The following is a 27432-nucleotide window of genomic DNA, read 5'->3' as shown; positions in this document are numbered from 1 at the left end:
GCCATCAGACATGGGACCATGGCGAAATATCCTGGATACATCCCTGGTGACGTATCCTGCATAAATCCATGGTGAATGGTGAAATCCCTGGTGAAATTTCCTGCATAAATCCATGGTGAAATATCCTGCATAAATACCAGGCAAAATATCCTGTATAAATCCCTGGCGAAATATCCTGGATAAAACCCTGGTGAAGTATCCTGCATAAATCCATGGTGAAACATCCTACATAAGTACCAGACAAAATATCCTAGATAAATCACTGGCGAAATATCCTGGTGAAATATCCTAAATAAATCCATGGTGAAATATCCTGGATAAATCCCTGGCAAAATATCCTGGATAAATCCCTGGGCCTTACATGTGGTGTTTGGATCAAAGGATCAAATTCCCTTAGTAGACTTATTATTTGGTCTGGGGGTTTTCGCCATCCCAACCAGTGCTGCATGACTGGTATATCAAAAGCAGTAGTATGTGCTGTCCAAATATTTGACATATAATAGCCGATAATTAATTAATCGATGTGCTCCAGTGATGTCGAAGAATGACCTGCAATTTTTGGGTAATATTAGCAGGTGAAATTCTATTAAACCTTATAGATCTAAAAAAAAGAAAGAAAAAAATCGTGTATTTCAAGCCCTGTGTCAATAACTAAAAATCAAAAACAAACTTGTACCTTTTATCTTTTTGTAGTAGCGAGGGGCGAGACATAGATCAGTGATACAGTGCTTGCCTGATGTGTGATTGATCTAGGATCGATTCCTCTCGGTGGGCCCATTGGGCTATTTCTTGTTCCATTCAGTGTTCCACAACTGGTGTAACAAAGGCTGTGGCATGTACTATTCTGTCGGTGGGATGGTGCATATAAAAGATCCCTTGCTGCTAATCGAAAAAGAGTAGCTCATGAAGTGGTGACAGCGGGTTTCCTCTCTCAATATCTGTGTGATCCTTCACCATATGTCCGACGCCATATAACCGTAAATAAAATGTGTTGAGTGCGTCATTAAATAAAACATTTCCTTCCTTCCTTCGTTGTAGCATATTCAACATGTCCACCCAACAACATGGCTTGTAGTGATGGCCGCTGTATTCCTCTGCGCTGGAAGTGTGACACGGACTTTGACTGCCCCGACGGTTCGGACGAACATGACTGTGGTAGGTTCTCATTTCTAGAGCTGGGCGGTATTCAGATTCAAGGTTCGGTATCGGTATTTTTGAGGTGATTTACCCCAGTATCTGTACGGTATTAAGTATGGACACGATACCGATATCGAGTGGTATTTTCCGTATACTCAGCTTTAAATGTATACTCAAGTTGAGACTCACCTGCTAATTTCATCTAAATAAAATTAAATTCCACACACAAGGCCCTCATCTCTCTCTTCTTTTCAGCTAATTTGTGTTTGTCAGATATATTGTTAGTGTAATAATCACTGGTATATTTCCTTTCAGACTACCCAAAGTGTAACAACGACCAGTTCCAGTGTAGTAATCACAGGTGTATTTCCTTTCAGACTACCCAAAGTGTAATAACGACCAGTTCCAGTGTAGTAATCACAGGTGTATTTCCTTTCAGACTACCCAAAGTGTAATAACAACCAGTTCCAGTGTAGTAATCACAGGTGTATTTCCTTTCAGACTACCCAAAGCGTAATAACAACCAGTTCCAGTGTAATAATCACTGGTGTATTTCCTTTCAGACTACCCAAAGTGTAATAACGACCAGTTCCAGTGTAGTAATCACCGGTGTATTTCCTTTCAGACTACCCAAAGTGTAATAACGACCAGTTCCAGTGTAGTAATCACAGGTGTATTTCCTTTCAGACTACCCAAAGTGTAATAACGACCAGTTCCAGTGTAGTAATCACCGGTGTATTTCCTTTCAGACTACCCAAAGTGTAATAACGACTAGTTCCAGTGTAGTAATCACCGGTGTATTTCCTTTCAGACTACCCAAAGTGTAATAACGACCAGTTCCAGTGTAATAATCACCTGTGTATTTCCTTTTAGACTACCCAAAGTGTAATAATGACCAGTTCCAATGTAGCAATCACTGGTGTATTTCCTTTCAGGCTACCCAAAGTGTAATAATTACCAGTGTGTAATAATCACCGGTGTATTTCTTTTGAGACAACCCAAAGTGTAATAACGACCAGTTCCAGTGTAATAATCACCTGTGTATTTCCTTTTAGACTACCCAAAGTGTAATAATGACCAGTTCCAGTGTAGCAATCACTGGTGTATTTCCTTTCAGGCTACCCAAAGTGTAATAACGACCAGTGTGTAATAATAACCAGTGTATTTCCTTTCAGACTACCCAAAGTGTAATAACGACCAGTGTGTAATAATCACCGGTGTATTTCTTTTGAGACTACCCAAAGTGTAATAACAACCAGTGTGTAATAATCACCGGTGTATTTCCTTTCAGACTACCCAAAGTGTAGTAACGACCAGTTCCAGTGTAGTAATCAGCGGTGTATTTCCTTTCAGACTACCCAAAGTGTAATGATGACCAGTTCCAGTGTAATAATCACCGGTGTATTTCCTTTCAGACTACCCATAGTGTAATAATGACCAGTGTGTAATAATCACCGGTGTATTACCTTTCATACTACCCAAAGTGAAATAAAGACCAGTTCCAGTGTAGTAATCACCAGTGTATTTCCTTTCAGACTACTCAAAGTGTAATAACGACCAGTTCCAATGTAGTAATCACCAGTGTATTTCCTTTCAGACTACCCAAAGTGTAATAACGACCAGTTCCAGTGTAATAATCACCTGTGTATTTCCTTTCAGACTAACCAAAGTGTAATAACAACCAGTTCCAGTGTAATAATCACTGGTGTATTTCCTTTTAGACTACCCAAAGTGTAATAATGACCAGTTCCAGTGTAATAATCACCTGTGTATTTCCTTTCAGACTACCCAAAGTGTAATAACGACTAGTTCCAGTGTAGTAATCACCGGTGTATTTCCTTTCAGACTACCCAAAGTGTAATAACGACCAGTTCCAGTGTAATAATCACCTGTGTATTTCCTTTTAGACTACCCAAAGTGTAATAATGACCAGTTCCAATGTAGCAATCACTGGTGTATTTCCTTTCAGGCTACCCAAAGTGTAATAATGACCAGTGTGTAATAATCACCGGTGTATTTCTTTTGAGACTACCCAAAGTGTAATAACAACCAGTGTGTAATAATCACCGGTGTATTTCCTTTCAGACTACCCAAAGTGTAGTAACGACCAGTTCCTGTGTAGTAATCAGCGGTGTATTTCCTTTCAGACTACCCAAAGTGTAATAATGACCAGTTCCAGTGTAATAATCACCGGTGTATTTCCTTTCAGACTACCCATAGTGTAATAATGACCAGTGTGTAATAATCACCGGTGTATTTCCTTTCAGACTACCCAAAGTGTAATAATGACCAGTTCCAGTGTAATAATCACCGGTGTATTTCCTTTCAGACTACCCATAGTGTAATAATGACCAGTGTGTAATAATCACCGGTGTATTTCCTTTCATACTACCCAAAGTGAAATAAAGACCAGTTCCAGTGTAGTAATCACCGGTGTATTTCCTTTCAGACTACTCAAAGTGTAATAACGACCAGTTCCAATGTAGTAATCACCAGTGTATTTCCTTTCAGACTAACCAAAGTGTAATAACGACCAGTTCCAGTGTAATAATCACTGGCGTATTTCCTTTCAGACTACCCAAAGTGTAATAATAACCAGTGTGTAATAATCACCGGTGTATTTCCTTTCAGACTACCCAAAGTGTAATAACGATCAGTGTGTAATAATATCCGGTGTATTTCCTTTCAGACTACCCAAAGTGTAATAACGATCAGTGTGTAATAATATCCGGTGTATTTCCTTTCAGACTACCCAAAGTGTAATAACGACCAGTGTGTAATAATCACTGGTGTATTTCCTTTCAGACTACCCAAAGTGTAATAACGATCAGTGTATAAATATCCGGTGTATTTCCTTTCAGACTACCTAAAGTGTAATAACGACCAGTGTGTAATAATCACTGGTGTATTTCCTTTCAGACTACCCAAAGTGTAATAACGATCAGTGTATAAATATCCGGTGTATTTCCTTTCAGACTACCCAAAGTGTAATAACGACCAGTGTGTAATAATATCCGGTGTATTTCCTTTCAGACTACCTAAAGTGTAATAACGACCAGTGTGTAATAATCACTGGTGTATTTCCTTTCAGACTACCCAAAGTGTAATAACGATCAGTGTATAATAATCACCTGTGTATTTCCTTTCAGACTACCCAAAGTGTAATAACAACCAGTGTGTAATAATCACCGGTGTATTTCCTTTCAGACTACCCAAAGTGTAATAACGACCAGTTCCAGTGTAGTAATCACTGGTGTATTTCCTTTCAGACTACCCAACGTGTAATAACGACCAGTTCCAGTGTCACAATCACCGGTGTATTTCAAAGATGTGGGTGTGCGACTTCGAAAACGACTGTCACGATGGGTCTGACGAACTCAACTGTACTCACTGTGAGTACTCACACATTTTGAAGCACAGTACAGTGTGCAGACCACCTGGCTCCTAGATGGAAAAGTTAACGTAGAGGACTGTGTACCAGATCATTCACTAATATAGCTGGGTTTAAATACATAACTGAAACATGCAGTTAATATATACCTGTGTATATATATATATATATATATATATATATATATATATATATATATATATATATATATATATATATATATATATATATATATATGCCCCCCCCCATATAAAATCCTGGCTAGTTTTTACATTGTTATTTTAAAAAGACATGTTATGTTCAGGTTTATTTTAAAAGAACACATTCCTTTCTTTATTATTTTAAAAGTGCAATGTCCTTTCTTTTTTTTTTAAACTGCACATTCCTTTTTTAATTAGAAAATGTGGATTCCTTTTCATTTGAAATATGCACTTCTTTAATGCACATTCTTATCTTATTTTAAACACTGATTTACCGTATTTGACCGGAAATAAGCCCAGGGGGCCAAGGCAACTCATTGTGAGCTTAGCATGGGGTGGGCTTATTCCCAGACAAGGGGCCAGTTTTGTTGAAAAAAATATTAATAATGATAATTAAAATAAATAATAATAATAGTAATTAAATTAACTAATAATAATTAAATTAACTAGGAAGAAAACAAAAAACGTTCAGTAGCACATCTATTGATTAGTGTTATTGTTATTAATAAATAATAATTGTTTATTAATTAAATTGTTTTTTTACTAGTATCTAATTATCAGAAACACACCTTCTATGTTAAAATTACTTAAGTGCTGTTTATTTACATCCGAAATTTAATGCCGAGAAGACTTAAAACAACAGCAATTAACAACAAACTCAATAGCGTATACACACGTTTCTGATACAGGCAGCCAGCTAACACTAAAAAGAATTGTCAATCAAGGTCAATCAATCAGAATAAGGTATTTGCCTAATTAGCATTAACTGCTGACCCAGTGTGGTGGTAAAAATAGACGTTGGTTTTAGTTCAGACTTGGGCTTGTGTACTTCAAAGAAATACTGCAGGCATGAAATTGAAAACAATGTTAGACACTGTTACTGTTAGACTGCTAAGTCTCACTGGTGGTAAAATATTGTGTTACATTTGTGTTTAATTATTTGCAGGAGGTATGACCTTTTAAATGAACTTTGAACAAACGTACAATTTCGTCTTATTTATAAGGTGACAAAGTTGGGGGGTGGGCTTATTTACGAATGAGGGCCTAATTTCTTAAATGCTATCAAAACGGAGGGGGGCTTATTCAAAGACGTGGGCTAATTTCCGGTCAAATACGGTACTCAGTTTTAAAAAAACACATTCCTTTCTTTTCTATTTTAAACACACATTCTTTTCTATTTTATTTTAAAAGCACACCTTCCTTTCTTTTTTATTTTAAAAACACATTCCTTTCTTTTTAATTTAAAGATATTCTTTTTTCTTTTAAAAACATTTTTTTTTTTTAAACACCTTCCTTTCTTTTTTATTTTAAAACCCTGTTCCTTTCTTTTTTTATTTTAAAAATACCTTCCTTTCTATTTTTATATTCGTTTCTTTTTATTTTAAAAACACCTTCCTTTCTATTTTTATATTCGTTTCTTTTTATTTTAAAAACCTTTCTAATTATTTTATATACACACATTCCTTTCTTTTTATTTTAAATGCACATATGCTTTCTTTTTTATTTTAAAAACACACCTTCCTTTCTTTTTAATTAAAAAAATACATTATTGTCTATTTTATTTTTAAAACACACCTTCCTTTCTTTTTAATTTAAAAAATACATTATTTTCTATTTTATTTTTAAAACACACCTTCCTTTCTTTTTAATTTAAAAATACAGTATTTTCTATTTTATTTTTAAAACACACCTTCCTTTCTTTTTAATTTAAAAAATATAGTATTTTCTATTTTATGTTTAAAACACACCTTCCTTTCTTTTTAATTTAAAAATACAGTATTTTATTTTTTATTTTTAAAACACACCTTCCTTTCTTTTGTATGTAAACACATTCCTTTCTTTTTTATTTTATAAACGCCTTCTTTTATTTTTTATTTTAAAGCACACCTTCCTTTCTTTGTTTCAGCATCGTGTAGATCGTGGGAGCACCGATGCGGGAGTGGCGACTGTATCGGCACGGCTGAGCTGTGTAACGGACAGAACGACTGCGAGGATGGGTCGGACGAGGTCAACTGCACGCAATCCGTCTCGTGTTCGCCGTGGAGATTCCGATGTCACAACAGCTCCATGTGCATTCAGCGCACGTGGCTGTGCGACGGAGAATTTGACTGCGATGACCACAGCGACGAAATTGACTGTCGTAAGTCCTCTAACAGCTGCTGACAGCACAAAAATTAGCACAGTGAAACATCGCAAGACCGGACCCTCAGTAAACCGGAATTCCCTCAAAACCGGATGCTTTACAGAGTCCCTTTTTAAAAACCATGACAGAACTTAACCTCTCAAAACTGGATCCCTCTTAATAGCAGTCATTTTGTCTTGGTCCCCTAGGGTGTCTGGTTTAGATGGGTTTCACTTTAGTTTGTTTGTTTTTTGTTTAACGACACCACTAGAGCACATTGATTTATTAATCATCTTCTATTGGATGTTAAACATATGGTCATTTTGACACAATCATAGAGAGGAACCCACTAAATTCTTCCATTAATAGTAAGGGATCTTTTATATGCACCATCCCACAGATAGGATAGCACATACCACGGCTTTGATATACCAGTTGTTGAAAGACTAATAGCTTCTGGCACTCGTTCTTTTATAGAGGGTGCGGGACTTAGTCCAGTGGTAAAGCGCTCGCTTGATGCACGATTGGTTTGGGATCAATCCCCGTCTATTTCATTTGGAATATTTCTCATCACAGCCAGTGCACCATGACTGGTATACCAAAGGCCGTGGTATGTGCTATCCTGTCTGTGGGATGGTGCATATAAAAGATCTCTTGTTGCTAATCGAAAAGAGTATTTCATGAAGTGGCGACAGCGGGTTTCCTCTCTCAATATCTGTGTGCTTCTTAACCATATGTCTGACGCCATATAACCGTAAATAAAATGTGTTGAGTGTGTCGTTAAATAAAACATTTTTCTTTCTTTCTTTCATTTTCAGAGGTTTATTGAAGGAACGTCATCCAATCGGAATATAGTAAATTATATAACAGCTGAAAGTTTGTTAATAGATAATATTCTCCAAATGTTTGTTAATAGATAATATTCTCTAAATGTTAGTTAATAGATAATATTCTCTAAATGTTTGTTAATTAATAGATAATTTTCTCTAAATATTTGTTAATTAATATATAATATTCTCTAAATGTTTGTTAATAGATAATATTATCTAAATGTCTGTTAATAGATAATCTCTAAATGTTTGTTAATAGATAATATTATCTAAATGTCTGTTAATAGATAATCTCTAAATGTTTGTTAATTAATAGATAATATTCTCTAAATGTTTGTTAATTAATAGATAATATTCTCTAAATGTTTGTTAATAGATAATATTCTCTAAATGTTTGTTAATTAATAGATAATATTCCCTAAATGTTTGTTAATAGATAACATTCTCTAAATGTTTGTTAATTAATGGTTAATATTCTTTAAATGTTTGTTAATTAATAAATAATATTCTCTAAATGTTTGTTAATAGATAATATTCTCTAAATGTTTGTTAAAAGATAATATTCTCTAAATGTTTGTTAATAGATAATATTCTCTAAATGTTTTTTAATAGATAATATTCTCTAAATGTTTGATAATTAATAGATAATATTCTCTAAATGTTTGTTAATAGATAATATTCTCTAAATGTTTGTTAATAGATAATATTCTCTAAATGTTTCTTAATAGATAATATTCTCTAAATGTTCGTTAATAGATAATATTCTCTAAATGTTCGTTAATAGATACTGTTCTCTAAATTTTCGTTAATAGATAATATTCTCTAAATGTTTGTTAATAGATAATATCTCTAAATGTTTGTTAATAGATAATATTCTCTAAATGTTAACAGATACTATTCTCTAAATGTTTGTTAAAAGATAATATTCTCTAAATGTTTGTTAATAGATAATTTTTAATAGATAATATTCTCTAAATGTTTGTTAATAGATAATATTCTCTAAATGTTTGTTAATTAATAGATAGTATTCTCTAAATGTTTGTTAATAGATAATATTCTCTAAATGTTTGTTAATAGATAATATTCTCTAAACGTTTGTGAATAGATAATATTCTCTAAATGTTTGTTAATAGATAATATTCTCTAAATGTTTGTGAATAGATACTAATGCGACGATTATATCAACAACCACCAGTTTTCCTGGGTCGTGTTCGAGTTCACAGTTCACCTGCAACAACGGCTTCTGTGTGTGGTGGTCATCCCGATGTGACGGCTACAACGACTGTGGAGACAATTCTGATGAAACTTACTGTGGTGAGTGAACATTTACATCGTTCACATGGATGAATGTAACTGGTAAATTAACGTCACTGTGATAAATGAAGGTAACTGGTAAATTAACGTCACTGTGATAAATGAAGGTAACTGGTAAATGAACGTGATTTGTAAGTGGACATTCAGACAGTTAATCAATGAACATAACTGGTAAATGAACATGACTGGTAAGTAAACGTTCACATTGTTCATGGATGAATGTAACTGGTAAAGTAATGTAACGGTGGCAAGTGAACATTCAGACAGTTAATCAGTGAACATAACTGGTAAATGGACATGACTGGTAAGCAAATGTTGACATTGTTCATGGATGAATGTAACTGGTAAATTAATGTAACTGGTAAGTGAACATTCATACAGTTAATCGATGAACATAACTGGTAAATGAACATGACTGTGTAAGTGAATGTTCACATTATTCATGGATGAACGTAACTGGTAAATGAACGTGATTGTTTTAAGTGAACGTTCACATTATTCATCATGGATGAACGTAACTGGTAAATGAACGTCACTGTGTAAGTGAATATTCACATTCATGGATGAACGTAACTGGTAAATGAACGTGGCTGTTTTAAGTGAACGTTCACATTATTCATCATGGATGAACGTAACTGGTAAATGAACGTCACTGTGTAACTGAATGTTCACATTATTCATGGATGAACGTAACTGGTAAATGAACGTCACTGTTTTAAGTGAACGTTCACATTATTCATGGATGAATGTAACTGGTAAATGAACGTCACTGCGTAAATGAATGTTCACATTATTCATGGATGAACATAACTGGTAAATGAATGTGACTGTTTTAAGTGAACATTCACATTATTCATGGATGAACGTAACTGGTAAATGAATGTGACTGTTTTAAGTGAACGTTCACATTATTCATGGATGAACGTAATATGTTGTGTGTTTCAGGATATACATTCACATGACTTAGAGGAATGTTTTTGGCTCCAGCTCCAACTACGGCCTCCATCATGAGTCCAAAATACTTACTGATAATGAGACTAAGGAATAAAGTAAAACACCATTGTGCATCTTAATTCCCATCCCTGACCGGCCTCGGTGGCGTAGTGGTTAGGCCATCGGTCTACAGGCTGGTAGGTACTGGGTTCGGATCCCAGTCGAGGTATGGGATTTTTAATCCAGATACCGACTCCAAACCCTGAGTGAGTGCTACGCAAGGCTCAATGGGTAGGTGTAAACCACTTGCACTGACCAGTGATCCATAACTGGTTCAACAAAGGCCATGGTTTGTGCTGTCCTGCCTGTGGGAAGCGCAAATAAAAGATCCCTTGCTGCTAATCGGAAAGAGTAGCCCATGTAGTGGCGACAGCGGGTTTCCTCTCAAAATCTGTGTGGTCCTTAACCATATGTCTGATGCCATGTAACCGTAAATAAAATGTGTTGAGTGCGTCGTTAAATAAAACATTTCTTTCTTTATTTCTTAATTCCCATCCTGTCGTGTGAATGGACTCGAATCTTGCTAGACTCGGCCCGTGCCCGAGTACTCGTGGATACAGCAGGACAGCACAAACCATGGCCTTTGTTGAACCAAGCCTGAGTTACGATATGGAATATTTTGTGTGTGTTTCAGGATATACAACCACATCACCCATGCCGACCACATCGAGGAAGTATCAAACCACCACATCGTGCCCGTATCAGATGTTTCAATGCAGTAACGGCCAGTGTATTTCCGAGTATCGCCGGTGTGACAGCTCGGCAGACTGTTCTGATAACTCTGATGAACAGAACTGCGGTAAGCTGTCTGCTCTTCTTTCATATACATTGCAGCCATGTTTGTCCATTTGTGTATTCATCCATCCATCCATCCATCTGTCCATCCATCCATCCAGCCATCCATCAGTCTGTCCATCCATCTGGCATCCATCCATCTGTGCATCCATCCACTTATCCATCCATCCATCCATCCATCCATCTGTCCATCCATCCATCCATCCTGTGTCCATCCATCCATTTATCCATACATCTCTTCATCCATCTTTCTGTTTGTCCATCCATCCATTCATCCATCCATCCGTCCGTTCATCCATTTGCCTATCTATACATCCATCTATCCGTCCATCGATCTGTCCATCCATCCATCCATTCATCCCTTTAGGCTATTTCTCATTCCAGCCAGTGCACTGCGACTGGTATGTGCTATCCTGTCTCTGGGATGGTGTATATAAAAAGATCCCTTACTACTAATGGAAAAAAATTACCAAATGTTTGACATGCAATAGTTGATGATTAATAAATCAATGTGCTCTAGTGGTGTCATTAAACAAAATAAAACTTTAAACCATCCATCTTTCATCCATCCATCTATCCATACGTATGTCCGTCCATCCATCCATCCATCCATCCATCCATCCATCCATCCATCCATCCATCCATCCTTCATCCATCCATCCATCCATCCATCCATCCATCCATCCATCCATCCATCCATCCTTCATCCATCCATCCATCCATCCTTCATCCATGCATCCATCCATCCATCCATCCATCCATCCATCCATCCTTCCTTCCTTCCTTCATCCATCCATCCATCCATCCATCCATCCATCCATCCATCCATCCATCCATCCTTCATCCATCCATCCATCCATCCATCCATCCATCCATCCATCCATCCATCCATCCATCCATCCATCCATCCTTCATCCATCCATTCGTCTTGTCTGTCAGTCTCTGCTTCAGTTCATCTGTACACTGATTGTTTTATTATATTTATCATGCAACAACTGTTTCTATTGGCCAATTATGCTGACGGATTAAAGAAAAGCCATAAACATGTGCTAGCAGATTGTCACTTTTGACGCCACTCATGTGACGTCACACGCATAGCTACATTATGACGTCACTCATTTGGCCCCAGCACGTGCTGTAACCTCACGGTGGTGCAGGGGTGTAACATTCTCTTTGAGAATGGCCTATACAGCACGAATCCCCTTGAAATTTTGAGTAAAAGTCAGTATCTGTCTGTGCTGTTTCTGTTTTTGCACAGTTCTTTACACTGTGTTTTTGTTTAAATCTTGAATTTTTGTATTGATGTTGACCATCACTTTATTTGTTTGCATTACCATAGTGTGACACCCAATAGCCGATGTATTTTTCGTGCTGGGGTGTCGTTAAATATTCATTCATTCATTCATTCACTCATTTGACCTCTAGGTCATACAATATGGATGAAATAACAGAAATAACAGCTTTTCCCCTCCATTTGTGTGGTATGCAGGATAAATATACAAAACTTCACATATGTTGTTTTCACTTCCTATCTATTACACAAGTTTAATTTGTGCAAAATATATACCACGAGACCGCGCAGCAGTTGAGTGGTATGTTCTTGCGCAAAATGAATGAGTGCAATCAATCTAATTAAAATTAGCTGCACTATTACATGTGGATCTAACAGCAGCCCGTTGGAGCTCATGTCCAGTTGACATTTCATTTCATTTCGACCAATCAAAACCTTACTTGCAAAATCATGCCAGTGATTTGAAAATCAGATAAAATTTGTTTCAAGACGAAAAAAACAAAAAAACCCATGATGGTATAGCCATAAAATCTGTTTATACTAGTATACAATCCAAAGTTTATTACTGCACTTTTCCCCGTTTTCTCAATGTTGAAATAGACCAACAAGTTCGCCTATTGTATAAATAGTCTCGCCCAATATTTTCAAAATCTTTTTTTCAATCTCCTTTCATGGCTTTACTTAACGTGAATCATACTCTGCGGCAATCTTGTTTATTGTTTCAAATATGACATTACGTAATTTCTAAATCAGACCTGACATTTGTAACAGTAATAAATAAAAAGGGAATTCCCTTTATTCAAGTTCAGGTCCAGATCACGTGTGTGTGCGATACAAGATAAATTTATCACACAGTTTGAAAATGTCTTTTTCGCCATAGTAAGATTGAATAGGTATGTAATAAAGGTAATAGCTACATGTAGTTAATGACGTAGTGTATCGGCTTTATCCTGCACCCACCGTTTCTACTGACAGAATATAATGACAGATAAAGTAAACTCATATCCTGCTACTAGCTTGACGTCACTCATATGTGATGTCACATGCATAGCTACATTACAAAATCGCTCATTTGACCTCTAGGTCATAGTACAATGTGGCTCAAATAACAGAAATGATAGCTTTTCCTGCAGGATAAAGATAATAGCTAGTTAATGATGTCGGATATCTGCTTTATCCTGTTCTGGCAGAATGACAAATTTTCATTCTTACCTTCACGGGATAAAGCCGATATCCGATGTCATTAACTAGTTATTCTCTATTTATCCTGTTCAGGCCAATTGAGAAATTTCCCATTCTTTCCTTCATGGGATAAAGCCGATATCCGACGTCATTACCTAGTTATTTTCTATTTATCCTGTTCAGGCCAATTGAGAAATTTCCCATTCTTACCTTCACGGGATAAAGCCGATATACTACGTCATTACCTACACATGTAGTTATTTTCTATTTATCCTGTTCAGGCCAAATGAGAAATTTCCCATTCTTACCTTCACGGGATAAAGCAGATATCCGATGTCATTAACTAGTTATTTTCTATTTATCCTGTTCAGGCCAATTGAGAAATTTCCCGTTCTTACCTTCACATAGACGTGGGCAAGGATATTCGGCTAAATGTTAAAGTTTGGGAGCTTGTAACTTTTTTGTTGTTTAAGATACATAGCTCACACTTTACAGTATGATAGACCTAGTGACCTTTGAAAACAAGGGTCATTTTAATATATAATATTTTCGCAGTACTTTGGTAGATAAGGCACTTTTTAATAAAAACACAAAAACACTTATTAAAGTTGGAGAAATTATTAATATATCATTCATATACACAAAAAAACATTCAAAATGGATTTAACTTCAATACAGACAAAAATATTGACAGTTCACAGGATAAAGCCGATATCTGATGTCATTAACTAGTTATTCTCTATATTTTCAGGCTCCAGCTGTGGTCCTGACCGGTTTCAGTGCAATGTGGTTACCGGCGGCTACAGCTGTATCTGGCTGTCCTACGTGTGTGATGGGGAACCCGACTGCCCTAACGGCGATGATGAACATTATTGCAACAGTAAGGTTTTTTCTTCTTATAATATAATTTTGAATGACAAATCGGTATTCCGTGAGCAAAATCGTATGTCTGCAGAAGGCAGTCGTGATTGATTCCATGATCCACTATCATATGCTGGGGTGGGATGTAACCCAGTGGTAAAGCGTTTGCTTGATGGTTCTAATAGACCAAATCAATTCTCAATGCCGATAATGTTAATGTTTACTAATAAAACTTAGTGTTTTCCCTAGCTTGTTTTAGCATGGTGCGGCACCATGCCTCAATAGTCTAGTGCCATCTTGCCTTAATCAGCACCATGCTGCCCTGAGATTAAAGAAGCCTTTTTCAGTAATTAATTCTAAAATTGCCTTTATAAAACATCAAAAAAGGTATTATTAATTAATAAAATATGCCTTTTATATCTTTTGCCATTCATTTATTAAAGCAAGCACATAAATTACATTAATGTTTATTTCAATTAATTTTTGTGTATTTTTAATGAAAAACAAGTGCCCTGAAAATGGTGAAAATGCCCCAAAAGTGTTTGGTCTACCATGCCTTGCCTAGTTTCTAGGGAAATCACTAAAACTGATATAAGCAGCGTTTCAACACACCCAGGAAGTACAGCAATAGAAAGTGTGGCACCTCACATCTAATACACCTGCAAGAAAATGGGGGGGGTCACTTATCATTTAAGAGATTTAATTAATGTTTTTAATAGCAACCGTCATTTTTGCTGAAAATTGCAGTTTCATTTTTGGGGGTAAACCCGCATTAGTTTCAACCTCCGGTATATACTGCATAACAACTGTATAACAAATAAAAGTGTATTTATTTATTTATTGTCAATGGATAATAGTATTTGCACAAATAATCAATGTCACATATTACTACCAATCACACCCAAAGCTGCTTTTACTCCATAAATATTTGACGGTGCACATCAAACATTGACACGGAACCCTCTTCTTTGGTACTATGCAACCTGATGCGCGGTCTGTCTGGGATCGATCCCCATCTGTGGGCCCATTGGGCTATTTCTCGCTCCAGCCAGTACACCACAACTGGTATTTCAGATTCCGTGGTATAAGTTAACATTCATGTCATTCTTGGATGAATGTGACTGGTAAATGAATGTCACTAGCTAATGAATGTCACTGGTAAGTGAACGTTCACATTATTCATGGATGAACGTAACTGGTAAATGAACATCACTGTGGTAAGTGAACATTCACATCATTCTTGGATGAACATAACTGGTAAAATAATATCTCTTTGATAAGTGAACGTTCACATCATTCTTGGATGAACGTAACTGGTAAAATAACGTCTCTTTGATAAGTGAATATTCACATCATTCTTGGATGAACGTAACTGGTAAAATAACGTCTCTGGTAAGTGAACGTTCACATCATTCTTGGATGAACATAACTGGTAAAATAACGTCTCTTTGGTAAGTGAACGTTCACATCATTCTTGGATGAACGTACCTGATAAGTGAACGTCACTGTGATAAGTGAACGTTCACATCATTCTTGGACGAACGTAACTGGTGAATGAACTTTAACTATCAGGTGCCTGTCCTTAGGACTAGTATTCCCCTTGGAGATTCGTAACAGGATATTTCATCCCTCCTGCACCGCCTGTAGGAGGACTGCCACTCCTAAGATTACCTTTGTTTTCTTTAAAGGGACATTCCTGAGTTTGCTGCATTGTAAGATGTTTCCGACTAATAAAATATTTCTACGATTAAACTTGCATGATAAATATATTTTCTTGTTTAGAATATCAATATCTGTATATTCAATGTGTTTCTGGTCGTCTAAATATTTATAAGAAGCCCAAACTTGATTTTGTCTTCAAATAATTTCGTACGGTACGAAAAAATATATTTTAGGAAATAAAATGAAATTTAACCCAGTACAAATATTAGAATGATCAAAAACACGTTTAATATACAGCCACTAATATTTTATGCCGAAAAATATAATGTTAAGTATATTAATATGTAATTACAATCGTTAAAAAGTCTCTGTTAGTCGATAACATCTTGAACATTGCAGCAAACTCGGGAATGTCCCTTTAATGACACCACTAGAGCACATTAATTTATTAATCATCGGCTATTGGATGTCGGATATTTGGTAATTTTGACCTATAGTCTTAGAGAGGAAATCTGTTACATTTTTTTCCATTATTTGCAAGGGATCTTTTATATGCACCATTCTAAAGACAGCACATACCACACTGCATTCGAAAAAAATTATTGGGTTCCTGCGATGACTACGTGTCAGAATTACCAAATTTTTTACGTCCAATAGCCGATGATTAATTAATCAATGTGCTCCAGTGGTGTAGTTACACAAAACAAACTTTATAAAGTGGTCACACAAGGGAGTAGATAAAAGTGGCCGCTTAAGACAGGTGACCGCTGATTACAGGTTGCCACATATATAGTCTTTAAAATATTTGTTGTTGTTTCTTGTTTTACTGTCTGTACTGCTAATCAATGGAAGTGTGCTTCACAGTTGATTATAAATCAACGTATGACCGAAAAAATGCAAATGGAATGTATTAAATTAACCGTTCTCAGCAAGTTTGTTTTCTTTTTCTACTTAATTATTTAATTCCTACTTCATGCGGTGTATTGTCATAGTAAGTGAATCTACAAATGTCAAGCGTTGTCTGCCCAGAGGCAATTAGATGCATTCCAGAGTCATACTTTCTTAACTGATACACAGTAGAGATGTCGGGACTGAATGGGTACTAGTCTTCCTTAAGGTTTTAAGATCAGTTATTTGCTGCACCTTATCGCTGTTGTTAAAATTATATCCCTTTTGTATAATAGTAAACATTTAATGTGGCCACTTAATACAGGTATTTTAGCCATTTGAGATCCAATTTAGGTGGCCACTGGTCGCGTTAGACAGGTGACCGATTATTACAGGTGCATTTACATTATAAATCGTTTGGGAGGGAAAAAAGTGGCCGCTTAAGACAGGTGACCGCTAGGACAGGTTTGACTGTATGTATCAAGAGTTCTGCTGTGTGTAACTTTTATGTTGTGTGTGTTTCAGCAACGGTAGTAACCTGCAGTCCTCAAGAGTTCCGCTGTGTGTACAGTGGCGGCTGCATCCCGAAGTATCATTACTGTAATGGCTTCCCTGACTGTGACGACAGCTCTGATGAATGGGACTGCAGTGTCAACACCACAACAGGTAGGTTACAGTAGGATCTAAGTCAACACCACAATAGGTGGGTTATAGTAGGACGTAAGTCTACACCACAACAGGTAGGTTACATTAAGACTGAATTTAACACCACATAAGTTAGGTTACAGTAGGACCTAAGTCAACACTACAACAGGTAGGTTACAGCAGGACCTACATGTAAGTCAACACCACAACAGGTGTGTTACAGCAGGACCTAAGTCAACACCACAACAGGTGGGTTATAGTAGGACGTAAGTCTACACCACAACAAATAGGGTTACAGGACCTAAGTCAACACCACAACAGGTAGGTTACAGCAGGACCTACATGTAAGTCAACACCACAACAGGTGTGTTACAGCAGGACCTAAGTCAACACCACAACATGTGGGTTATAGTAGGACGTAAGTCTACACCACAACAGGTAGGTTACATTAAGACTGAAGTCAACACCACAACAGGCAGGTTACAGTAAGACCTTTTCTATAGACATTACCTGTCCTCAAACAAGTGCACCTCCCCCCCACGCAAGTGGTCTGGTCCGAACATCCCAACAGCCAATGGGATGGCCTAAATTCTTCTACTGCATACTGCTCTCTAGTTCCGGTCACATGACTGTAACTTCCTTCTTTTTCTCTTCGCTAAAGGGTCTGGACGTCCTTTTGCTTGGCTCTGTTTGGAGTCAACTTTTTTATAAGACCTTTGGTTTTGTATTCGTGTTTGGGTGAAATGTTTTTCACCTTCGTTTTCATTAGCTTTCGTATGTTCTTTTCGCGTATTTCACTTGACTTTCCAAGCGTTTAATTACATGAAATGTTGTTTATATTGCCGGTTGTCGTGTCGGACGCCATTTGCAAAATGGCGTCTGTGTTGACTGGCTTTGTGTTTTGGTGAAATGTTTTTCACCTTAATTTTCGTTAGCTTTCGTTAGCTTTCGTATGTCTTTCGCGTATTTCGCTTGACTTGCCAAGTGTTAATTACATGAAATGTTGTTATATCGACGGTTGTCGTGTCGGACGCCATTTGCAAAATGGCATCTTTATTTACCGGCTTTGTATTTGTGTTATGGTTGGTTTTTCTTTCTTTTCACAGATTGAAAAATTACTATTATCATATCTGATAATGTTCAGGCGACTAGTTCGAGCGTGTTATGCTGCAAGAAGTTAGTGCCGGCGGCGACCCACACGACTTATGTCCAGGTTGTCGTGTTCGTGTGGCCTCACTTCTAGATGCGACCTTTGTGCGGGCTTGTCTGATGTCGAGTTCGCGGCTTACCTGAAGGTGGTGTCAGCGAGGACCAAGAAGGTGGAATCTTCAAGGACCAAGAAGGTGGAATCTTCGCCTTCGATTGCTGACTCCGTGGCGGAAGTGTTACGTTCAATTCTACCGACCATGCTGGAAGAAACAATGGCGTCAATGGCGACCTTACCCAAACCGGCGGGTTCGGGGTCAGGTCCGGTTCCAGTCCCCTCTTCAGGGGGTGCGGCTTCTTCAGCTCCACCGATACCTAAGACTTCGGATGACAGGCCTGCAGCCCTCTAAGAAGCCGGCTCATTTAGATAGACGCTCCACGGATTCCAAGGCTCACCGATCTTTGGCGGGGAAGTCCTCTTCGGCGCATCGGAGCTGGGACCGTAGCCGTTCCACATGACCTGTATGGCTCCCTACGGGTTCCACAGATCGTCAGCGCCAACCTTCATTTGATGTGGCTTCCAAGGCCTCCGAGGGCTAGACGGGACCATCCACGGTCCGGTTAACCGGCGGCTTCCATTACGGTACATCGATTGACCTGTGCTCGAGTTCTACGAGACTTGGTGATGAAGCGCCTGCGGCATCTGTCATTGAAGAGCCCGACTCTACGGACCACATGACTATGAAGGATTGCTTGGCGGCCGTCTACGACATGTTGCCGTCTTTGCCACATCCAACGACGATGTGGTCATCCGTTCCTTGGTATCCACACGGGACCGCCCACGGTCCGGTTCTCCGGTATCTCCATCGGGCCATGACCAGAGCGACTGGCTTGTTCACGGGTGCTACGTGACTTTCTGATGATGTATCGGTTCTTGCAGTGCTGGAAGATCTGGATGCGGCGGACCACCTGTCACTGAGGAATTGTCTGGCTGTCATATCTGATATGCTACCGCCGCTGGCCCATCCACCTGTTTCAGCCAAGAAGGGTCCGGTTTCGATGATCGCCACGGAGGTTCCACCGGCAGATGTCGGCATTCGATCGTTGGCTCCACAGGCCCCAGTCGGTTTACACGGCTACCAGTAACCGGCCCGTGCGGATCGTTGTTCCAGCAAGCAGACGGAGCCCTGTAACGAACTGGAAGATTGCTGCGTCATCGGCTCACCGTTCGGTACCGTCGTCCCGTGATCGATCGAAGTGGTCCCGTGATCGATCGAAGTGGTGCAGCGTCCAGGGTTACACCGGCTCCTGACGGGACTGTCCACGGTCCGTATTTCCGATTGCAGCCAGTACATTGGATGGAAGTGCCTGTGCCAGGTTACTGACTGATTTTCCAGATGATGCGTCGGCACCTTCCGTTATAGAAGATCCGGACGCAGTGACCCACATGGCTGTGACTGATTGTCTCCCGTCTTCAACCTATCCTAACGGTGTGGCGCCGGCTTTGGATGACGCTGTTTCCGGCGGGACCAGACGTCTTCCTAGAACTTACAGATTGGCACGTCCTGTCGATGGCTTCAGTTCAGCGTACATGTACATGGCGACCATAACTCCTCATGTGCAGGATGCCAGAGGATATGCCTTGTTCTAGCCGTCGACTTCGATGTTGGTCTACCTTATATCTTCCGTGACGTCGATGTGCACTACGATTGCACACTATCGTCAACCGACTTGCCTGAAGCGATCCATTCTCGACTTTCAGCACAAGCCGGTAATCTTGGCAGACCTGTGGTCTACATAAGGCTCTTTGCCGTGAAGGGGTTCAACGTTACAAGCGTTCTGGGTTGGTGACGAAGACAGTCTACTGGTCCGGTCACTTGTGTTGAGATCCCGTGCACCGATGTTCGAGGAAGGTTCAGCGACATTCGGCAGATCGTTCTCTATATCCGGTGGCGATGCAAGACAGTCGCTACTTCCGCTGGTTCCGGAAGTTATCCAGTTGCCATTGCGTGGTACGGGGATCATTGCGGCTTATCAACTCACTGACGCTCACTGTTGTTACTGCCAGAGTTCGTGACCGATACTGTCTAGATGGTCTCTGCTGCTGTTTCGCACCGGGTGGTGTGACGACTGGATTTTAGCCGGTTGCTGTTTTGCGTTGCTTCACTTCCAGGTATATCGGGCGTGGAATGCGTAGCGAGTTGCTACGCTGTCTTGGCTCTTGCCTGTATCACGGGGTCGCTGTTTCCGATGTCTTGATTCCTGAATCACTCTATTACTGTTTCATGAAGTATCATTGCAAGAGTAATTTTGACGTCGGCGCAACATTTGACGCTTAGAGGTCGCGGTATCCAGTTTGTTTCTGAATCCATGCATTCAGTACAATAACGCAGATTTGCTGATCCGGTTACCAGTCGCCTTGCAGTCCAGTCCCTGTTGGTGGCTGTGGTTTCCAGATGAAGCCGATCTACACATCAGCCTGTTGGAGATGTTGGCAGTTACGTCATCCTTCATTGGCGAGAGATGCCGTCAGGCGCCTCTCTCATGGTAGCCACAGACAGTACCACCGCAGTGGCTTATATCAACCGTCGGGGCGGAACCCACTCCAGCAGTCAGTTGACTTATCGTCTCTACAAGCTGGTTGACGAGATTCCGTTGCAACTTCGGGCTCGCCATATTCCAGGGGTTTCCAATGTACTAGTCGACACACTGTCTCGGCCGTTGTCTCCACATCCGACGGAATGGATGCTCCATCCCGAAGCGTTTCAATGGGTGTGCGACAGACTTTGCACACCAAACATCGATCCTTTCGCCACACGATTCAACCATCAGCTGAGGGATTACGTGTCTCCGGTGCCGGATCCCGAAGCTCTGGATCTCGACGCATTGGCCATCAGCTGGGAACAGATGGACGCATACGCTTTTCCTCCACCAATCCTCCTTCCAAGGGTGCTTCAGAGGTTTCAGCTGTACCATTGTCGCCTGTTACTCATTGCTCCGATGTGGCCATCCAGGATGTGGTATCCAGATCTAATACGTCTTGCCGATCCACATCCTTTATCGCTGCCAGACTGGGAATATCTGTTGCTGCATCCTACGTCAAGACTATACCATCCACATCCGCAGTTGTTCCAACTGCACGCGTGGACTGTATCTCCAAGAGTGAGGAAGAAAGGTTTTTCTTCAGTCTACGGCGGCCATTTTGAAAGCGCACAGATCATCTACTACTGCGGCTTACAACGTCAGATGGCTTTGTCTTCACCAATGGTGTGTCCGGCAAAAAAACTTAACCCTCAGACGATTCAAATACCTCGTCTTGCTGATTTTTTGCTGTATCTGCGGACCACTTTACGATTGAAGGGGTCTACCATCGCTGGGTACGTTTCGGTCATCGCTACTGTTCGTGATGTCACTACTGGAACGAAGTTATCGGGTATTCCTGAGATCCATAAGATGATCAAAGGGTTTCGCCTTGAAGATCAAGTACACCGGTTTCGGCCACCAAGATGGGACCTGAATCTGGTGTTACGAGCGTTATCGACCGCACCTTATGAGCCGATCGAATCCTCTTCCCGGCAAGACTTGACGCGGAAGACGGTGTTTTTACTCGGTTTTGCCACGGCTGCCCGTGTCTCAGAACTCCATGCTCTTGATGTAGACTTGGTACGTTTTCACCGAGATCGGCGTGCAGTCAACTTGGGGTTACTCATGAACTTTGTTGCAAAGAATCAGTTACCAGACCAAGCGCCTCGTTCGTATGCTGTGCAGGCCCTCTCCTCTATCGTTGGTCCAGCGGACGTTGAGGACTTGGCGTTGTGCCCTGTTAGAGCCCTGCACCAGTACATCGAGAGGACCAGATCTTTTCGACAACATCGCAAAAGACTTTTCCTCTCCTGTAACCAGAGTCGGTTGAGGGATCTTACCAAGAACACGGTGGCCACCTGGATCCGGTCTTCTATCCGGACCGCCTATCAGAAGGAGGGTTTACCTGCTCCGTCTGCTTCTAATCCGCATGAACTCCGTGCCTTGGCTGCCACGATGTCCCTGCACTGCAACACACCCATTCAGCACATTATCACTGGTTGGTTCTGGGCTACGGACTCCATCTTCGCCAACTATTATCTGAGGGATGTCTCCACAGAAGATGTTGAGGGGTTCCATCATCTGGGTCCGGTTGTTGCTGCACAGACTCTGTTGAATACAAGCCGTCCTCGTCGCTGTTGATGTCTGTCGGATTCTGGGCTGCATACCGAGAATGTCCATCGAATCGACAGATGAGGATTGCTTAGACTTTTGTTCTTTTGCACAGTTCACGTACTGGTGCCGGAACTTTTGTCTCGATAACCTTTACCCTGCACTGCATGTGGTTATTGGTTGTCGTTATTGAACTAACAGATCTTTGGTGTACTAGACAGAAAACATTCGGGGGTCTTGTTTTGTTCAATGTTCTGACGGATGCACCTCATTAGGTTGTCGCTTGTTATTGAAAAACTATAACACTTCAATACGTGAGGGTTACCTAACACCTGCATCCCTGGTGGCTACGTCTTCCCACCCTGTCAGAACCAGCATGAGATGTGGCTTCCGCCTCCTGGTCCATGTGTTCTAGGAGCCGTACCTGCCACTGCTGACGGATGCCACCATTCTGGTTGTTGTTACTAACATCACCTGCATTGGTCTGTGTGACGGGCATCCCTAGGAGGAGAGCTTACCAAGGTTGGCCTTATTCTTCCCACTAGTCAGCCTCTTTTTCCGGTTGGGGAGTTATCACAAGCATCTACGGATCTCGGCACCCACCACCATCTGTTGAATGCTGCACTTGTTTGAGGACAGGTAATGTCTATAGAAATGGAGAAAACTTGAGTGTTTTCTCTTTTATAGATACATTACCTGTCCTCAAGATTCATCCCGCCCGGGCCTCCCCGCTTCCTGTTCTCCGTGCAATGCGCTCAGGGAAAAAGAAGGAAGTTACAGTCATGTGACCGGAACTAGAGAGCAGTATGCAGTAGAAGAATTTAGGCCATCCCATTGGCTGTTGGGATGTTCGGACCAGACCACTTGCGTGGGGGGGAGGTGCACTTGTTTGAGGACAGGTAATGTATCTATAAAAGAGAAAACACTCAAGTTTTCTCCAATGTCAACACCACAACAGATAGGTTACAGTAGGTCCTATGTCAACACCACAACAGGTAGGTTACAGTAGGTCCTTAACACCACAACAGGTAGGTTACAGCAGGACCTATGTCAACACCACAACAGGTAGGTTACAGTAGGACCTATGTCACAATAGGTGGGTTATAGTAGGACATAAGTCTACACCACAACAGGTAGGTTACATTAAGACTGAAGTCAACACCACAACAGGTAGGTTATAGCAAGACCTAAGTCAACACCACAACAGGTAGCTTATAGTAGGACCTAAGTCAACACCACAACAGGTAGGTTACAGCAAGACCTAAGTCAACACCACAACAGGTAGGTTACAGCAGGACCTACATATAAGTCAACACCACAACAGGTGTGTTACAGCAGGACCTAAGTCAACACCACAACAGGTAGGTTACAGTAGGTACTTAATCAACACCACAACACGTGGGTTACATTAAGACCTACACTGTAAGTCAAACCACAACAGGTGTTAACAACAGGAATAATTTAACACCACAACATGAACCTTATAGTAGGACTGTTAGATTACACCACACATTTTGTCCACATATATAGACGTGAAGTCAACACCACAATGAGATAGATTGCACCATATAGGTCTGATGTCAACACCTATATCGACTAGGCTACAGTAGGACCTAGGTCAAACCACAACAATTTTTACAGTAGGTCCTTAACACCATGGAACACACGCACACACAGTGACCTATGTCAACACCACAACAGGTAGGTTACAGTAGGTCCTTACACACCACAACAGGTAGGTTACAGCAGGACCTATGTCAACACCACAACAGGTAGGTTACAGCAGGACCTATGTCAACATCACAACAGATAGGTTACAGTAGGTCCTTAACACCACAACAGGTAGGTTACAGCAGGACCTATGTCAACACCACAACAGGTAGGTTACAGCAGGACCTATGTCAACACCACAACAGGTAGGTTACAGTAGGTCCTTAACACCACAACAGGTAGGTTACAGCAGGACCTATGTCAACACCACAACAGGTAGGTTACAGTAGGACCTATGTCACAATAGGTGGGTTATAGTAGGACATAAGTCTACACCACAACAGGTAGGTTACATTAAGACTGAAGTCAACACCACAACAGGTAGGTTATAGCAAGACCTAAGTCAACACCACAACAGGTAGCTTATAGTAGGACCTAAGTCAACACCACAACAGGTAGGTTACAGCAGGACCTACATGTACGTCAACACCACAACAGGTGTGTTACAGCAGGACCTAAGTCAACACCACAACAGGTAGGTTACAGCAGGACCTACATATAAGTCAACACCACAACAGGTGTCTTACAGCAGGACCTAAGTCAACACCACAACAGGTAGGTTACAGTAGGTACTTAATCACCACCACAAATTTGGGGTTTTTATTAAGCCGTACTCTCGACAAACCTACATCAGTTACACAACCACGATAATTTACTCTCCTACATGAACCTTTAATTACTGTTAGATTTTCTTCACATTTTGTCCATATATATATCGTGAAAAACCCCATTTCAATGACGGAGATTGCACATATTGGACTGAAAGCATATCACCTATATCGACTTTGCTAAGATATCCTAGGACAAAACACATGCAATTTTTCACCATCTGTCGTTTTGTGTGTGGAACACACACACATCAGATGACACACACATTTACACACACACAACAGAGAGACACACACACGTCAAACACACAGACACACACTTACACACAGTGACACACACATACACTTACAAACAAACAGTGAGAAATTACGATTTTTATTTTCCCCGTTATTAGGAACGTAGTTAGTGTGGATCTTGCTACATCTGGATCATGTTACATACCCTATATATAGCTGGTATTCAAAACTTGTGGCACCATGTTTCAACCGTTTCTCAATAGAAATAGTGCAGCAAATGGACACACAAACCAAAACTGTATAACCTACCATACACACTAAATCTCGATTGAAGTACTAGCGTCATTATTAACAAAATAAATCTTCCAACAATAACATAAAAAAATTCTGTGTCATTTTAAATTTGCTACATAGAGGGAAGTAACTCGCCGTGCACATTAAAAAAAGTATTGCTTGAGTGTGCCCTGTGTACAAAATATATTGTACCATCGAACAATTTCAATCGACATTTTTTTTATTATTCGTTTGTAACTTAATGTATAATTTGGCGCTCATGGGAGATTGTCACTGTTTTTCCACAATAAACTAATGCGACTTGAGATAGGTAAAGTATTATTGTATGTACGAATTGGTTTTGTTTACATTATACTTAAATTTTTTGCTTATCGTATGGAAATCTCATGACGCCAGGATATAATTTGTGTAATAACTGATTCATTTTTTTTTTTTTTTTAGTTTCTCCTCCCATCTCCGACTGCCGTAACGAAGCGCACAGTTTCCGGTGCTCAAACTACGAACAGTGTGTGCCCTGGCTGTTTGTGTGTGACAGTCACAGTGACTGTGACGATGATAGTGACGAGATGCTATACGAATGTTCTAGTGAGTACTAGACTGGTTTTCTTGTGAATACTAGACTGGTTTTGTCATCAGCACTAGACTGGTTTTCTTGTGATTACTAGACTGGTTTTCTTGTGAATACTAGACTGGTTTTCTTGTGAATACTAGACTGGTTTTCTTGTCGGCACTAGACTGGTTTTCTTGTCAGTACTAGACTGGTTTTCTCTCACGAATATTTGACTGGTTTGCTTGTGAGTATTACAGTGATTTTCTCATAATATACTGGGTTTTGGGGGGGGGGGTTGTTGGCACTTGACTGGTTTTCTCATGAATACTAGACTGGTTTTCTCGTGAATACTAGACTGGTTTTCTCGTGAGCACTAGACTGGATTTCTCTCATGAATACTAGACTGGTTTTCTCGTGAGTACTAGACTGGTTTTCTCGTGAGTACTATACTGGTTTTCTCATGAGCACTAGACTGGATTTCTCTCATGAATACTAGACTGGTTTTCTCGTGAGTACTAGACTGGTTTTCTCTGGTGAATACTAGACTGGTTTTCTTGTCAGTAATAGTCTGGTTTCGTCGTGAGCACTGGACTGGTTTTCTGTTGTGAATACTAGACTGGTTTTCAGTAATGCCAGAAAATACTCATTATTACTTTCATTTTAATGTAACAATGACATTAATTATTATTTAATGCTCTCATGTTTTAATAAAAAAATATTTCATTGTTTTGCTTAAATTTTATTATCGGAAGGAGTAGTATTTGAAACCGAAATATTACGATTAGAACCCGAGTGATTAGAAATGCGGGACATTATGAAACATTATGAAATGTACAGATAAATGTTAGTTACATCTATTTTTATCACACTTCTCCACCTTTCTTCTAGGAAGGGAGAAGTTACTTCTCCTAGTTTTTCAATTTTAGATTAAGGTCTAAATGTGTGATATTATATTATTATGACTTTCCGACAACAGAGACGGGACGTAACCCAGTGGTATAGCGTTTGCCTGATGCTCGGTCAATCTAGGATCGATCTCTGACAATGGTCTAATTGTGTTATTTCTCGTTCCAGCTAGTGCATCATAACTGGTATATCAAAGGTTGTGGTATGTGCTATCCTGTCTGTGGGATGATGCATATAAATGCATGACTCCTTGCTACTGATGGAAACATGTACTGGGTTTCCTCTCTAAGACTACATGTACATGTCAGATTTTACAAATGTTTGACATCCAATAGCTGATGATTAATAAATCAGTGTGCACTAGTGGTGTTGTTAAACACATTTTTTTTTTTTAACTATTTCAGAAAAAGTGGATC

General features: G+C 39.8%; 1 protein-coding gene across 1 annotated transcript in view; it reads left to right on the top strand.

The window, feature by feature from the left end:
* The window catches only part of LOC121386473 (sortilin-related receptor-like), a 91586-nt gene that overhangs the window by 21114 nt on the left and 43040 nt on the right, over window positions 1-27432 (top strand). The window contains exons 8-16 of the mRNA XM_041517388.1: window positions 1039-1155; window positions 4407-4529; window positions 6635-6868; window positions 8842-8994; window positions 10622-10786; window positions 14007-14135; window positions 17192-17332; window positions 26002-26145; window positions 27421-27432. The exon at window positions 27421-27432 is cut by the window's right edge and continues 94 nt beyond it. Of these exons, the coding sequence (XP_041373322.1) occupies window positions 1039-1155; window positions 4407-4529; window positions 6635-6868; window positions 8842-8994; window positions 10622-10786; window positions 14007-14135; window positions 17192-17332; window positions 26002-26145; window positions 27421-27432 (1218 nt within the window). The remainder of the gene's footprint in view (window positions 1-1038; window positions 1156-4406; window positions 4530-6634; window positions 6869-8841; window positions 8995-10621; window positions 10787-14006; window positions 14136-17191; window positions 17333-26001; window positions 26146-27420) is intronic.

The sequence above is a fragment of the Gigantopelta aegis genome, chromosome 12 (assembly GCF_016097555.1).
Source record: "Gigantopelta aegis isolate Gae_Host chromosome 12, Gae_host_genome, whole genome shotgun sequence".
NCBI classification, from domain to species: domain Eukaryota; kingdom Metazoa; phylum Mollusca; class Gastropoda; order Neomphalida; family Peltospiridae; genus Gigantopelta; species Gigantopelta aegis.
This window is presented reverse-complemented; position numbering and strand designations above follow the sequence as displayed.